General features: G+C 42.9%; 1 protein-coding gene across 1 annotated transcript in view; it reads right to left on the bottom strand.

Moving 5' to 3' along the window:
• Window positions 1–15,858, bottom strand: part of GRIA3 (glutamate ionotropic receptor AMPA type subunit 3) — a 275,026-nt gene that overhangs the window by 198,182 nt on the left and 60,986 nt on the right. Inside the window, exon 4 of the mRNA XM_035008174.1 lies at window positions 6,725–6,964. Within this exon, the coding sequence (XP_034864065.1) occupies window positions 6,725–6,964 (240 nt within the window). The remainder of the gene's footprint in view (window positions 1–6,724; window positions 6,965–15,858) is intronic.

The following is a 15,858-nucleotide window of genomic DNA, read 5'->3' as shown; positions in this document are numbered from 1 at the left end:
CTCCTCCTCCTCCTCCTCCTCCTCCTCCTCCTCCTCCTCCTCCTCCTTTTTTTACATCAAGGTACCTGCTACCTTTTTTTTTTTTTTTTAAGATTTTATTTATTTGTTTGACAGAGAGAGACACAGCGAGAGAGGGAACACCAGCAGGGGGAGTGGGAGAGGGAGAAGCAGGCCCCCCGCGGAGCAGGGAGCCCGATGTGGGGCTCGATCCCAGGACCCCGGAATCATGACCTGAGCCGAAAGCAGACGCTTAATGACTGAGCCACCCAGGCGCCCAGCTGCTACTTTTTTTTTTTCAAGTTTCTGCCAAGTAGCCATGGTAGAACCTATCATCTGTCTCTCCTTGCTTTCTTCTTCTCCAACCAAAAATGGTGCCATAGTGATGAGGATCTGCAGGTTCAGATCTTTCTCTGCTCTGGGAACTGTTTCTGCCCCAGAGAGGAATCTCTGAGTTCACTTCACCTCAGAGCCAGGTGCCCACCACAGCTTTCCATGAGTTTGCACCACAGACAACCCCCCTCGCCACCTCCTGTCTGGCTGCATTTGCTACTGTCGCTACTCATTTGCCCCTTAACCTGGATTTTTGATCTGCTGCCTATCTGGATTCCTGGAACTCTGGGACCACGACTTGTGGTGTTCATTTGTGGACACCAGGCTTTATGAAGGAAATCGACCCCTGGAGTATATCCACAGGAGGACACCTAGGGTAGGGAGGGTCGAGGTACCAGGTCCTCCAATGAATGGCTGAAGGAAGGACTAACGGAAGAGGTAGTAGAAGTTTTCAAATGTTACAAGTGTGGGAAGCAGTGTTGGTGCAGCGAAAGCATATGCATGGACTGTGAATGCAGCAGACCTGGGTTGAAATCCTGATTTTGCTACTTTGGCACACCGAGCTGTGTGATCCTAGGAGCCATAATTCAGCCTTTTTGTGCCTTGGTTTCCTCAGTTAGAAAGATGCGAGGATGTCATGTGGATTCAGTGTGGTAATCCAGAAACTTATGGCCTAGTGCGCAGTAAGTGCTTATAAAAAATGGCTGCTGCTCTTATCAAACTGCTTTATCTTATGATAAAATGATGCCAATAATAGAGATTTATTGATTTGTGCCACCGATTGGTACTGGGATGTGTACATGTATGCATGCACGCCTGTGTGTGCATGTGTGTGTGTGTGTGTATGTGAAGGGAGAGGGAAGCAGGAAGGAGGGAGGGAGGGAGAGCAAGAGACAGATAGAAACAGAGACAGAAACACAGAGGGGAGACAGATTCTGTGCTTTATTTGGGAATGGAGAACTGGATGGGAGGGATGACGCCAGGTTGTTTAAGTAGGTGGTAAATGACAACATGCAGAAAGTTGTGTGGCACTGAATCCAGTCAATCCGAAAACACTTCTCTGAGGAAAGGCCCCCTTCTCCTTGTCTGGGGGGAAATCTCTTTACCTCTTAAGCTCTCAGGCTCTTCCAACATTATCCCATCTTCCTCGCTATCTGGCAACACTTTTAATCTTTTCACAAGGTGTCTGCTCTAATGAATGCACATGTCATTATTGGATGAGGGAACAGTTGGGTTAAAAATTAATTTTTTCCAGGCCCCTGAGATAAATCACCATTTCAGCAACAGGATTGTGAACTCTTCAAAGGCAGGAGCTAATTCTATCTCTCTTAAATACTGCCAGTGGCCTGGCACAAGCTAGCACTAGAAAATGCCCAATAATTGCTTGGTGACCGATGGACTACCTGTTGCCACTGCCCATGTTTCTGCCCCAACTTTCTAGAGCAAATAGAAAGGTCCGTTAGAAGGCTATTGACTTCCAGAGAGTGACTTGGTTGAGAATGGGAAACAGCAGGAGTTTATTGAACACTGGCAAGAAGGTAGGGACTAGTTGCCTCAAAGGGCACTTAGAGCTATTATCTCATTATCTAAGCTAAGAGCCACAGCCTGGGCCAGAACCTTTCATCTCTGTGGGCTGTGCCCATTGAAGGCAAGGAGAGTTGTCAGGGCACGAGAGAGTCTGGCTGCAGTTCTCAAGTATGTTGCTGTTCTGGGGGAAATGTTCACACCACAGATAACTAGGTCACTTATACCCAAAAGACAGGTCTAACAGAAATCTGGGAGAGGTGGCCACCTCCCTGGCATGGCTTTAGGACTTTTGGTGTGAGAAGGTATGTGGGCAAGAGGCCTCCCCAACTGGACTTGTGGTGCCTGGGATCCTAGCATCAGAAAGCCATGCTTTGGACTAGGGTTCTATGCCACAGAAGGCCCTTACCTGACTAGAAATTTCTTCCTTGGATGCACTAACACATCACGTCATTAACAGCCATAGAGAAATTAGCATGAGTACATTGGTCAGCTGAACTCTTGTCACTTGCAGAGAAAGTCTATTAATCAGTGGAAATGAAATGTGGGACAGGAAAGTTTCTGTGGAGGTGTAGAGGCAATTTGGGACAGAGAGATTAAGGCTTTGCTCCCGCCAGGGAGGGCAGGGGTAGAGAAGTGACACAGTGGGGAGCCCTGGGTAAATAAAAAAGGGGTGTTGGTGAAGAGGAGAGGGTACAGAGGAGCAGATATCTCACTTAGTCAACCTTATAATGTTTCCAAGAAATGAATTTCTCTGTATATAGCACCAAGAGCAGAATTTTCAACTTTGTATTAATGAAACAACGTGGTATTTTGGTAACAAAGCAAAGTGAAGACTGCAAACACAAAACCAGACCTTTCCTGGCAGACAGAAATCCACGTGTAGCCAACAAAGCCTTGAAATCCATTAGCTGTTTCATAACTTCAGAGGCAATGTTACCCTGATTGCACCACAAATCTTTTAAATGACCTCAACTGTGTAACCCATTTCTCAGCTTCTCACTTACCCCTGCCTTTATAGAGTCACATCATTTGTGTATTTAGCTTATTTGAGTGTAATTAGAGGTGTTCCCTTCTGTCTTCCATTTCTCTCTTGTGTAATTTAAAATATTCTAAAATTCGATTTCACAGTTGTAATTTCTCCCTACAATTTTTATTATGAAAGCAATAGATGATTATTGTAGAAAATGAGGAAATACACAATAGATACTTTATTGAATATTTTAAAGAACTGTACCTCATGGTTTGATTTACAAACTGGGTTCTCTCTCTCCCCTCATTCTTCCCTTCCTGTCTTCTTTCTTCCTTTCCTTCCTGCCTTCCCACTTTCCTTCTTTCCTTTCTTCCTTCCTCCCTCCCTTCCTTCCTTCCCTCCTTCTCTCCATCCCTCCCTCCCTCCCTCCCTTGTCTCTCTCTCTCTCTTTCAGTCCAACAACAAAAAAGGACATGGGCTTACTCTTGATGAATCAGTAATGGCATTGGGAAAACACTAAATGTGTCCCCAGGCTTCTGCTATGTACCCCCTGTAGGCACAACGTATACATCTAGGGGTTAACCAATTGTTTATTATCACACTGGAGAGAGGGGCTTGGGAAGGTATATAGCAGACCCAGTGAAATAGCAATGGAGAACACGTATGTTAAGTGCCAAGTGAACGGCATGGACCAAAGAGTTTTGTGGTTGTTCAGAGGTAGGCAGGATCTCTGCTCCTCAAAACTGGTTCTCCTCCTGCCCAGTCACCTTAGTACACAGTGTTATCATTTTGCCCAGTCTCTCAAGCCAAAAGCCTAGCATTCATCCACGAAGCCTTCCTCTTCCTCATATCCCACAGTCAACCTGTCCCCAATTTCTGTTGATTCTGTGTCCAAAATGTATTTCAACTCCATCCACTTGTCTCCATCTCCAGCCTAATCTAAGCTCCCATCATTTCTCACCTAGATAACCACGGTGGCCTTTTAATTGGTTTCCCTTCTTTCACTCTTGCACCACATTCCGTTCTCTACAGAAACTTAGATCATGTGACTCCCCTGTTCAGAATCCTCCAAAGACTTCTCATTGAAGTTCGAATAAAATTCATACTCCTTACCATGGCTCCTGTTCATTCTCCATGGCTATGCTCTGCCTCCTGTCTACCTCTGCAGTCTCATCTCAGGCCACTCTCAACCTCCTCACTCCCCTTTACCCACACTTGTCTTCTTTCACTTCCTCAAACATGCCAAACTCTTCCCTGCCACAGGGCCTTTGCACTTGCTATTTCCACTGCTTGAAACTCTTTCCCTCTATTCTTCACATGGTTGTCTCCTTCTGATCCTTTACTTCTCAGCTTAAATGCCCCTTCTCAATGAGGCTATCACTGAGAATCTTTTTAAAATTAGGTCCTATCCATTAGGATAGGTGCAGAAACCATGTCTATCTTGTTCACCATTGTAACCCTAGCACTGACTGACTGACTGAATGAATGAATGAATGACTATGAGCTGGAGTGGCCAGGGAAGGCTACCTTGGAGAGGTAGAGTTTGAGGTGGGTTTTTGAAAAATGGGGAAGCACCGACAGCATTTTCATAATCAAGATGGAGAGAATTCTAGGTAGTAGTAGAAGTGAAGTTGCTGAATCCAAGCATAATTCTCGCACATTTGGGCAATGGTGGAAAATGGGAGCTGCCTGCAGTGGAAGGTGCTCATTAGGTAACACAGGCACAACAGGTTTGTTAGTTGGCTGAGGCATAATTATGTTGAGTCTTGAAGAATAGACTACTTCCCACCATCCCCACCCCCCAGTGTGGGCAATAAAAGCCATTGGAAATCCTGGAACAGGGTCATGGTTCAGTGTTTTAAGAAGGCTTTCCAAGGAGGAAGTTAGTGTAAAAGTTTATAGAAAGTAGTTCTTAAGCAGACCAGATCAGTCCTACTGGCTAAATGGCTATAGAGAAAAAAATATGAATACACATGAGTAAGAAAGGTTTTTTTTTTTTAGCTCCAAGACCACAGATTTGTCCAAACTATTTAGTGAGATGATTTGAGAAAAGAGGCAAGGATAAGAAATAGACCTAGATGGACTTTTGCTTCCTTTCCTCCAACTGATAGCTAATGGGCAAAAAAGGGCCATGGGAGATGAGGAGAAAATACATGAACTGTATCTTCTGCTTTTGAATAAATGAGAGGTACAGTATTAGTAAAACTGATAAGTACTTTACAAAAGGTTTCAGGAGAGAAGCTGTCTGATTTACAAACTTCTGTTCTGAAATTTAGGTTGTTACACACTGGAATACACCATATATTGTACATGGAAATAGGCTAATTCATCCTCAGTGTTTGAAAGAAATGCAATGCATTAGGATTTAGCAAATTGTGAATTAGAATGTTGAAACTATTTTTGTACCCTTGTCAGGCAAGGCTCTGCATGAGCACACAACACTCCTTCCTGATTCTGCCCTTGGTTCATCTCTTTTCCCCTTCTCCAAACCATACCTCCCTCTTCTCTTGCAATCTACAACTTCCACATCCTTTAAAGCCTAGATCATCTAGCCAGCCTTCTCTGAAAACTCTACTTTTCTGGGGTACTACCTTTTCACAATTCTTAGAGCAATCAGAGTCTATAGTGTAACATTCAACTTGATAGTGTTCCATGTTTTTCATGAATGGTTTCATGAATGTCCTTTTCTGTCCACTCCCATTGGAACTGTATTATATAAGCATCTACCACAAGACTGGAACACACCATTAGGGGCTGGTAACAACTTGTAGAATTGCTTGACTAATTAACTGATAATATATGAGTTAGGGTTAGTAGCAAGATACAAAGTGTCCTGTGTCTGGTATAATATCTTAAAAAATCATAGAATGTTGCATTAAGAAGAGAGGCACCTCAGGGGAGGAGACAAGGCCATGAGAGCTTCTATGCATTAGTCAAGGTCAGAGAGCTCGTTAAATGGCAGACCTTGAACTAGAACTCAGGTCTCTTGCTTCGGGTTCATGAAATCTGATAATATCATAGAAGTAAGTACCGCAGGCAAATACAGGGAGTTCTTTGGGTTTCCAGGTGCCACTCAGGCAGACAGGCCTTCCATTTGTTCCTTCTTTCTCTGAGTCAGAAAGAACCATCCCCAGCCTGCAGCCAGAGTTGCAGGCAAACAAATGATAAAGTAACATTGTTTTTTGGAAGGATCCCTTGGCTTTATTGAGGAGTCCCTCAAAGATAACTGGCTTTCGAGGAGTCTATTTGGCTGAATTATAATATGTTATATAATTAACAAATACACCTAACTGTGTACTATTAAGATCAGACCCTTAATTTCTGAGACTGTTTCAATAGAATGTGTCCTCAATGTATTAACCTCACTGTTAGAAAAACATCCATTCCCAAAGCCCAGTTTAGCTACTCTCCACTCATTATTTCCATCAGGTAATTGTTGAGGCCCTGTAAGCACATTTCTTCTTTGAGCTTTAGTTTTCTAATTTTTGAAATGGGAATAATTACACTCTGATAGGATTCATTTTCTGAAACTTTCCAGCTTAGGCCTTTTTCTATTTTGGACGAAGCTACTTTTACTTTGTGCATTTTAGACCACCTAAATTATTCTGGGGGGAGAGGGTCCTTTTTCAACAAGAGTGATTCAGCCAGGAGAGTCTGAAACCCCTTTCCACGGCCGGGGGTGGGAGGATGTATTTAGTTCGAAAAATTAGATTCTAAAATCACCATTGCATTGATATTTTGGGGGTCTTAATTTAAATTCATCTTGAATTTAAATACAGTTTTAAAAGAGTATTAGATTGTATTTATTGAAAGAGAAGGGAACAAACATGAGTTGTGGAGGGTTGAACACCACTGTTGCATGAATATTCAAAGAGGAGAGCACATGCCTCTTCTTACCTCTTTCTGTGTCGTAGAGGTACACAAACTTCTCCCACTTGTAGTGACCGAGCAGACTCAGAATGGCGCCCTTCAAGGCTGGGCGCATCTGGATGACAAACTGCACATCTGCATCAGTGGGGAAGCTGGGCGTCACAAAGGAAGTGTGCAGGGCCCCACAGAAGGAGGTCAGAGTGTTCATTGACATCTGGTCATAGAATCCAAAGATGGCATACACTCCTCTTGAGAACTGGGAGCAGACTGCAATGAGAAAGAGAGCAAGATATTTCAATAGCCCCATGGTCCCTTGCTGCAGCTTGTAGGGTTGGAAAGACATGGATAGTTAGGCTTTGGCTCTAAAGGACATGCCTCAAAGGAAAACCAAGATCTCTGAAATCTCTAGAAGCACTTGAAAGCCCTTGAAAGTTGCTCAGCAAGAGAAGTGTAAGGAAGGGAAGAATTTATTTGATAGAGTTGCATGTTTTCTATGTCTACCATGAGCAAGAAACTAAGAAAATGTGGGAAGGAAAGAGGTGAAGATTGCCTTACCCTCTTTCTGCAACCCTCCCAGCTCGCCCACAAGGCATTTGGTGTTCTTGTACTTCCATCTTAGCTTCCCAGTGGTCTCTTTGTGTACCCATGCCCCCATCAAGGTACAACTGTCTTGTGTTCCACCCCTTCAGTGCTTTTTCCACTAGATGACAATAAGGACTGATGACTTAGTTAGACAAATTGCTAATGTGTCTGCTAGGAAATGTGTTACTCCTTTTAGGTTACATACTGCTTTAACAAAAGCTATGTCATGATTAAGACCCTTAATGGAGGCTACTAATGAAGATTTCAGATTCTGGGCAGGCCATTGGAAAGACTGGCCTTTCAGTGTCCAGGGAGTCACATGAGGTAGGTGTAACTGGCAAAGTTCTATTTTGCTCCTTTTGCCTTTTCCTTCTAGATCTATCAGCTCACACATAGAACTTTTATGTCCTTCATTTCAAAGTGGGCCACATCACCACATTTTCCCTCTTCTGGCCCAGATGAGCTTAAAAAATGTGAACCAATTTCAATATTAGCTTAAGTAGAACATAATTAGCAAAGCAAATCAGCTACAACAACACCGTGTGGTGCATTCCCAAACCAAGTGGAAATGATCTTTAGATTATCTGCTCTACGGCTCCCTTCCATTCATGCGAAGCAGACTGAACAGGCAGCTGATAATGTGGTGTGATTTAAGGAATTCTGCATGGTCTCCCTTATCTGCTAGGAAGCCACTGTTAGGCTTACTTCTTCAGGTTTAGGGTCTTGAAAAAAACTCTGTGATTTGGGAGGGGGATTAAATAGAATCTTTTAAAGCTGTTAGCATATTAAGATGAATTAATACGTCTGGGACACCTGGGTGGCTCAGTGGGTTAAGCATCTGACTCTTGATTTTGGCTCAGGTCATGATCTCAGGGTCGTGAGATCAAGTCCCGTGGCAGGCTTTGCGCTGGGCGTGGAGCCTGCTTAAGATTTTCTCTCTCTCCCTCTCCTTCCCCCTCCTCTCTCTCTCTCTAAAAATAAAAATGAATTAATATGTCCTATGTCCAATTAGACACCAGGGAGCGTGTGTAAACAGATAGGTAAGTTTTGAGAGGGAAGGGTGAGTCAGAGAAGAGAATGTAAAGGGTCTGGAGTCTTTCCTGAGAGGAGAAACAGTGAAGGCACTGGGCACCAAAAAGAAGGAATGTGTTGAAAGTAGGAGGATGACAAGTGGAAAACCAATTTAATTCATTTCTTGACCCGATTGTGAGAAACAGAGAGTTCTCAGTATCTGTGGGATCTCGCTTTCCCTGCATTCTATTTAAACCTGTTATTGATCAGGGCTGTTCCCCTTGGCTAGCCAAACTCATTAGTCATTGGCTTAAGGGTAGCATTTCAAAGGTCATTCAGGCATCTCCATTGGGGAAGACCATAGCCTCCAACTTGAGGAATTCTAAGTGACCCCCCAAACACAGGCATAAAAAAGGTCTTTATATTAAAAGGAGAAAACCAATTAGAGAAATGAATCTGGGGCACTTCATGACAGGGGGCCAAAAGAAGTATTCAGAAGCAAAAAGGAAGAAGCAGGATGCCACTTTGCCTTGGTTATCACCAAGGAAGATGCTAAGGAAGGTCGGTTCCCAAATTAATCCTGTAAATGGAGAGCTTTGCAGTACCAGGTCAGATCTTAGCTGGTACGCATAATGTTCTATATAAAACTGACAATAATAATGATACTAGCCATTGAGTGCTTAGTATGTACCAGGCATTATGCTAAGTACTACACAAATATCCAATATTCCCAACAACTTCATGGTGTATTGCTAATATTTCTATTTAATAGATGAGAATTCTGAGAAAAAATGTTCTGTGTCTTGAGTGGAGGAGCCAGGATTTGAACTGAAGTCAATCTGAATCTAAAACTCATACTCCCTGGGACATAAATCCAATAATGACATTAAAGAGTAGTTATTGGCCCAAATGAGATAGGGCAAGATTTAGCAAGTAAAATAGAGATTCTGTATGCCTCAAGTTCATACATATACTAAATAATTATTTGGGTTTTTTAAAAGATTTTCCTTATTTGTCAGAGAGAGTGTCAAGTAGAGGGAGAAGCAGGTACCCCGCTGAGCAAGGAGCTCGATTCGGGACTCGATCCCAGGACCCTGGGATCAGGATCCGAGCCAAAGGCAGACACTTAACTGACTGAGCCACCCAGGTGTCCCCAAGAATTATTTGTTGTTGACCTGAAATGCAAATTTAAGTATCATGTATTTTTTCTGGCAACAAGCAATCATGGCCCTTCAGCGAACATTCAGGAGGTAGTTGGTAATTCTTGGATCCATATCAACTAGCATGCAAGGCCCAAGATGAGGATCCATGAACCCCAGACAAATATAGTCTTGTGGGGGAAATGCAACATATTTCCAATGAGGAAAACCCCAATCTGACTAAATTATGGACAATAATTGAGGGGGAAATTAACTTGAAGAGAGGCAAACTTACAGCTGAGATCCACTTAGAATTTTAAAAAGCCCTTGACATTGGAAGGAAACAAAAGTATGTTATGGAAGTGAGATTCTGTTAATAAAAAAATCTTGCATTGTTCTTAGAATCATTGTTTTTGAAACAGGGGAGCAGAATTAATCATTACTAGGTCAGATATGGACTTTTCATACTTATGACATTTATTTATGAACACTAGTTATGAACACCCATAAAACCATCACCCAACCCCAAAACTATAACATGACTGAGAACTTATTTTTACCTTCGTCTTCCCCCTCTTTTCTATCCCCCTGTTTGGACATCCTCCTGGCCCTCTCTCCATAACTACTATCCTGAATTTTGTGTTTATAATTACCTTGGTCTTTTAAAACACACACACACACACACACACACACACCCCTAAGTGATATAATGTTATTTTTTTAAAAGATTTTATTTATTTATTTGACAGAGACACAGAGCGGGGCAGGGAGCCCAATGCGGGGCTTGATCCCAGGACCCCGGGATCATGACCTGAGCCAAAGGCACACGCTCAACGACTGAGCCACCCAGGCGCCCCTTGTTATTTTTGTTTTAAACCTTTATAAAAAGGGAATCATACTGCATATGTGAAAGCCAGACTCCAGGAAGGAACGCCTGGTGAAGTCCTTCAGCCTACGTATTATGGTAAACAGAATGACACAAAGGAAGACCTTATACAAATGTGTGAGTGAGCAGGTGTGAGGGAAGCCAGTTGTGGCTCATTTAAAGGGATTTAGAAGTATTACAGATCAGCAGTAGTCCTCAGAGAACCCTACTAGGCTACTGTGGTCCAACAGGCAGACACACGGTGGTAGACATCAACAAAAAGAATGATAAGAGAAAATCAGTAAATGTTCTAGTCCCTTCATATAAAACAGAGGTGCAGCTGCTCTGCACATACAATTGTGCAGAGTTACCCTTGCTCTATCTCAACATATATAAGTAATGTAAGTAGAAAGCCCGATGGGGGGGATTAAAGAGTACACATAACATGATGAGCACTGAGTAATGTATAGAATTATTAAATCACTGTATTGTAACCCTGAAACTAATGTAGCACTGCATGTTAACTATACTGGAACTAAAATAAAAAATTTAATAACAAAGGAAAAGAAGGTCCAATGGGGAAGACAGGGTTAACCCCCTCTGAGAGAAGCCGGGGCACAGGGGACCTGTGAATGACCTCTCACAGCAGATCCCTGGGCCCATTCCTGGCTGTAGAAAGTAAGGCTGAATGGAACGCTGTGCTGACCAAAGGACAGTGTTCATGTCTTTAGACTCTGAGAAGGTTTGAGCTAGAAGGAACTAAAGACTATTTTATTCAGTGATTTTTTTTTAAGCATAGTTTTTCATGTGGAATCCTTTCTCCAAGTGAAATTTTATGTGGAAAAGTCCAATATATAAAAGGGATAAAGTAAAGCTCTTCTGATTCAACGGAGTTCCACTGGTGCCTCCCTGTCATAAAGAAACTGTGACACAAAGAGAGGAAGTGTCTTGCACAAGGTCACGCAATGAATTATGAACTAGTTTCTTAGAAAAGCTGTATCAGCATCTCTACACCATCCCTACTCTGGAGCTATGTAGGGCAGCATGGGTCAGGATTTGCCTGGCATGAAAGTGACTTGCCCTCAATGCCTAGCTCTCAGCATAGATGGCTCCACCAGGAGTTTCCCATGATTCATCTGCCTGCCACTGCTCTCACCTCCCTCCAGCCCCAAATGCCAACAGTGAGATCAGGTGACAGGCTGGTGATCTTTGGGACTCAGGATTCTCTTGGGTGATGTCTGTTACCTTTATCTGAGTCCTTAATGAACCACACCCACTTGTTTATCTCAGAAGATGAGTCCTTGGTAAAATGATAATGGAAGAAATCATTATCTTGGCGATGATCTTCGGAAGCAGCAGCGAAGTACAGAAGAAAGGGCAGCAGTTTCCGGCAGACCTTGGTTTCAGTCACAGCCCTGCCAGTCTTAAACTGCATGGCTTTGTGTAAGTTACTTAACCTCTCTGAGCCTCAGTATAGGATAGTGATTACACAGGCAGGTTCTGCAGTTAGACTGTATAGTTTGAAATACTTAGGCGATCCCTTATTGGACATGTGACTTAATATCTCTGGGCCTCCAACCCAGTTTCTTCATCTGTGAAATTGGGATAATAATAGTTCCTGTCTCAGCATTGGCTGTGAAAGTTAAAATGAGTTTAGTCATGCGAAGCCATCTATAACAGTGCCTGGCACAAAACATACTCAATGCTAGCTCTTTATTCATGCAACAAATATTTACTGAGCATCTATTATGTGCCAGGCATTGTTATAGGTATTGGGAGATACAGGAGAGAAAAAAAGTTCCTGTCCTCTTGGAACTTACATACTAGTGAGGGGGAAAGACCATAATGAATGAGACAAGTAAAAATGATGTCTCAGTTGTTAAGTGTTGGTTTGGGTTACTGTCATGAGGTAAGGAATAAATGAAATGGTACATGGAAAATATTTACAGTGCCTCACATATAACTTGGGAACCAAATAGTTCTTTCTCTGTTTCTTTCCTCTTTCCCGCTCTTTCTAGCATACTTTGCCCTATTAACCCCATCAGGTTAGCCTCCCCACAGAAACCATTGCCTGCAACGTCACACTGAGTACCCAGGTAAGCGTAGCTTTTCTTCTCTTTCCCTTGCCCTATATATTTCTTCAGTGTTCTTTCCTATTCTAATTCCTAGGGAGTAATGGTTTAATAAAGAAACCCTGCTAATTTGACTTGAGAATGAACTGTTGTCCTCTGACTCTTTCCCTCCCTATATAATGCCTTTGTGCTGCTAAAATGCTGTCTCTCCTTGGGACTTCTGTGCCTTCCCAGTAGGAAATATCTTGGTTGTCTGCTTCCTAACAGTGCCTGTCTCCATCTCTTCCTACTAGCAAAACACCAAATTCTTGTTGAAGATGCTGTTTCTGACTACATCCTGGATTCCTGGGGACTCTAGTGTAGCTCCCGGCTGTGTTCCCTTCAATGGTGAGTGACAAGCAACGCTGGAGCCAGCTGTCACGCTTTTATTTATAGTCCCCAAGTCTATAGGGTCGGGACAGGTATTGTTAATGTACAATGTAGCAGCTAATTACACCACCCATATTCCAAAAGGCATCATTACAAAAATGTCAAACAACTTGATTACCCCAAAGATCAGAATAGCAATATTGCATATCATTTACAGAATACTTTTCATAGCCTTCTGAATCAGGGGGAAAAAAGGAAACTGAAGTCTCTTGCTGACTTAATGATCACATTCAAAGCAAGCAGGAAGAAGAAAAATGTAGCTCTGAAGGAACCGATAGAGATATATCACAAGAAAGTTCTCCAGGTAATACCATAGTACCATGAATTCCAGGCGAACAAAGAAATTTAGAGCTGCGAGGGACCTTAAGAGATCATAAAGTTGTGCTCTTTTTTTTTTTTAAAGGTTTTATTTATTTGAGAGAGAGAGAATGAGCACAGGGAGGGGCAGAGGGAGAGGGAGAAGCAGATTCCCCGCTGAGCAGGATGTGGGGCTCCATTCCAGGACCCCAGGATCATGACCTGAGCCAAAGGCAGATGCTTAACTGACTGAGCCACCCAGGTGCCCCTAGTTGTGCTTTCTAAAGCTGTAGTGTTGGTCCATGGTGAGTTTCCAGTCTGGTGAAATATGTTCACATGCGTTTGTGTGTGTGTGTGGGGGGGGTGGTTAGAGTAAGGTTGACAACTGTCCTTTTTTAGGAAGGACAGTCCTTTTCTTTATATCATTTCTGTTTTCCATTCCTGTATGTAGTCCTTTCTCTTCTGAAATGATGATCATGTTAATGAGAAATGGTGTGTGTATTTGTGCATGTGTGTGTGCATACATACATACATATATATTTGGTCTGTGTGATAGACTGAATAATGTCCTCCCAAAAGATGTCCATGTCTTAATCCTCCAAATCTATGAATTAGGTTACATGGTGAAGGGGAATTAAGGCTACAGATGGAATTAAGCTTGTTAATCAGCTGACCTTAAAATAGTGAGATTATCCCGGATTATCTGGGTGGCTCAAGATAATCACGAGGGTCCTTAAATGTAGAAGAATGGGGCAAAAAAAAAAAAAATCAATATCAGAGTGATGTTATATGAGAAAGACTTGACCAGCCATTGCTAGCTTTGAAGTTGGAGGGGACTGTGAGCTAAGGAATGTGGGCAGAGTCTAGAAGTTGGGAAAGGCAAGAAAACGGATTCGCCCTTCGAGCCTCCAGACAGGAATGCAGCCCTGTTGACTGCAGTCTGGTGAGACCCCCTACCAGACTGCTGACCTACAGAACTGGAAGATAATAAAACTTGTGCTATTTTAAGCCACGAAGTTTGTGGTCATTTGTTACAGCAGTAAGTAGAAAATTAATACACTTAACAGAGCAAAATTTAAAAGTCAGTGACTCTAGATCAACCTATACTCCACTCACCCTCCCCGCCCCTTTAAATATTACTGATATGAGAAGTCCAAAAGTTTGGAAACTAACCATCTAGTCCAGTTTCTGATTCAGGACAGGAGCCACCTGCCGTGAGGTCGTGTTACTGCGCCCTGAATACCTCTAGTGACAAGGGAGCTCACCACTCAAAAGTAGCCCTTCCCTTGCAGGGTAGCTCTGATGACTATGGAGCTCTTCCTTAAACTGAACCTAACTCTACCTGTTGGGGTTCTTGAGTGTTAAATGATACACTGAACTCCAATTCTGCATGACCTCAACTTTTTTTTTACAGGAAGCTCAAAAATACAACTGATGTACTCAGGAGATACATAATGGCTATTTGCTATTCAAGTTTGTGCATTTAGTCTCTCTATACTGTCTTCTTCCTGTCAGGCTAAAAATTTGCTAAAAGACCTCACCTCCCCCTTGATCCCTGCCGCATCCATAAACGATCTTCCTAACTCCTTCTTTACCGTCGTCACTCATGATGGGGTGATGAGGACCTTGCAGCCCTCTGCATCTCTAGCCTAGTTTCTGCTCCCATCATTCCACTGAACCTGCTCTCTCAAGTTTGATGATGACCTGCTCACTGTCAAACCCAACTCTATCCACAGACCTCATTCGACTTGACTGCTGAGCAGCATTTGATTTTGTTGGCCAAATCTTTCCTCTTGAAACTCTCTTCTGTTTCAAGAGCACCAGACTCTGCTGGCTCTACCTCCTTTATTGTTCCTGCTCACTTTCCTCTTGCTCCACCCCCTCGATGAAGATGTGTCCAAAGATTCTGTCCTTGGCCCTCTTTTCTTCTTACTCCAAATGATATTTTTTTCATTCAACAAATATTTATAGAGTTCCTGCTATGTGCCAAGCAGGGGTCTTAGTTCACCCTCTCCATGCGGATGGCTTCCAAGTAGATACCTCTAGCTTCAGACACATTCCTGGGCTCCAGATCCACATTTCTGACTGCTCATAGAACAACCTCACCTGGAGGACTTCATATTATTAGGTCTTCATATTCTCATACTTGGCATATTATCTCTCTCCTCTTAACCCCCCCCCCCCGCCCGGGGATCTGCTTCTCTTGTCCCTGTTTCTCCTAATGCATTGCTCTTCTTCCAGTTACCCAAGCTGGAGTCTTCAGGGCCATCTTTGGCTTTTCTCTCTCAGCCTCATCCATGTGCCATTCTCTGGTGATGTTCCATCCATTCCACCTCTATGGCATGTGGGGGACCTTTTTCCTGTTTATCTTTAGTTCAGGTTCTCATTCCTTCTCTCTTAGACTATGAGAGTAGTGTCATAACTGGTCACCTGCTCCCAGTCTTTTCCCCAATCCATCACTGGCACTGCTATCACATCACTCTTCCTTCTTTCTCTCCCAACTGTCCAGTCAAAATATACCCATCCCAACTCCTATTTCGGCAAGAATCTGCCCTGTGTATGAGTTGTTAATGGACTAATAAATGAATCTTCACGAGTCAGTTCAGGGTTTCTCAACCTCGGCGGGTACTATTGATATTTGGGGCTGGATAATTCTTTATTGTGATAGACTGTCCTGTATATTGTAGGATGATTAGCAGCCCTGGACACTACTCTAATATTAGAGGGCCATAGCACTGCCGTTGCTCTCCAGTTGTGAAACTCCAA

This window comes from Mirounga leonina, unplaced genomic scaffold, assembly GCF_011800145.1.
Source record: "Mirounga leonina isolate KUSES-001 unplaced genomic scaffold, KU_Mleo_1.0 Mir_101664, whole genome shotgun sequence".
NCBI classification, from domain to species: Eukaryota; Metazoa; Chordata; class Mammalia; order Carnivora; family Phocidae; genus Mirounga; species Mirounga leonina.
Note: the sequence above shows the minus strand (reverse complement) of the source record. Positions and strands in the feature narration are given on the sequence as shown.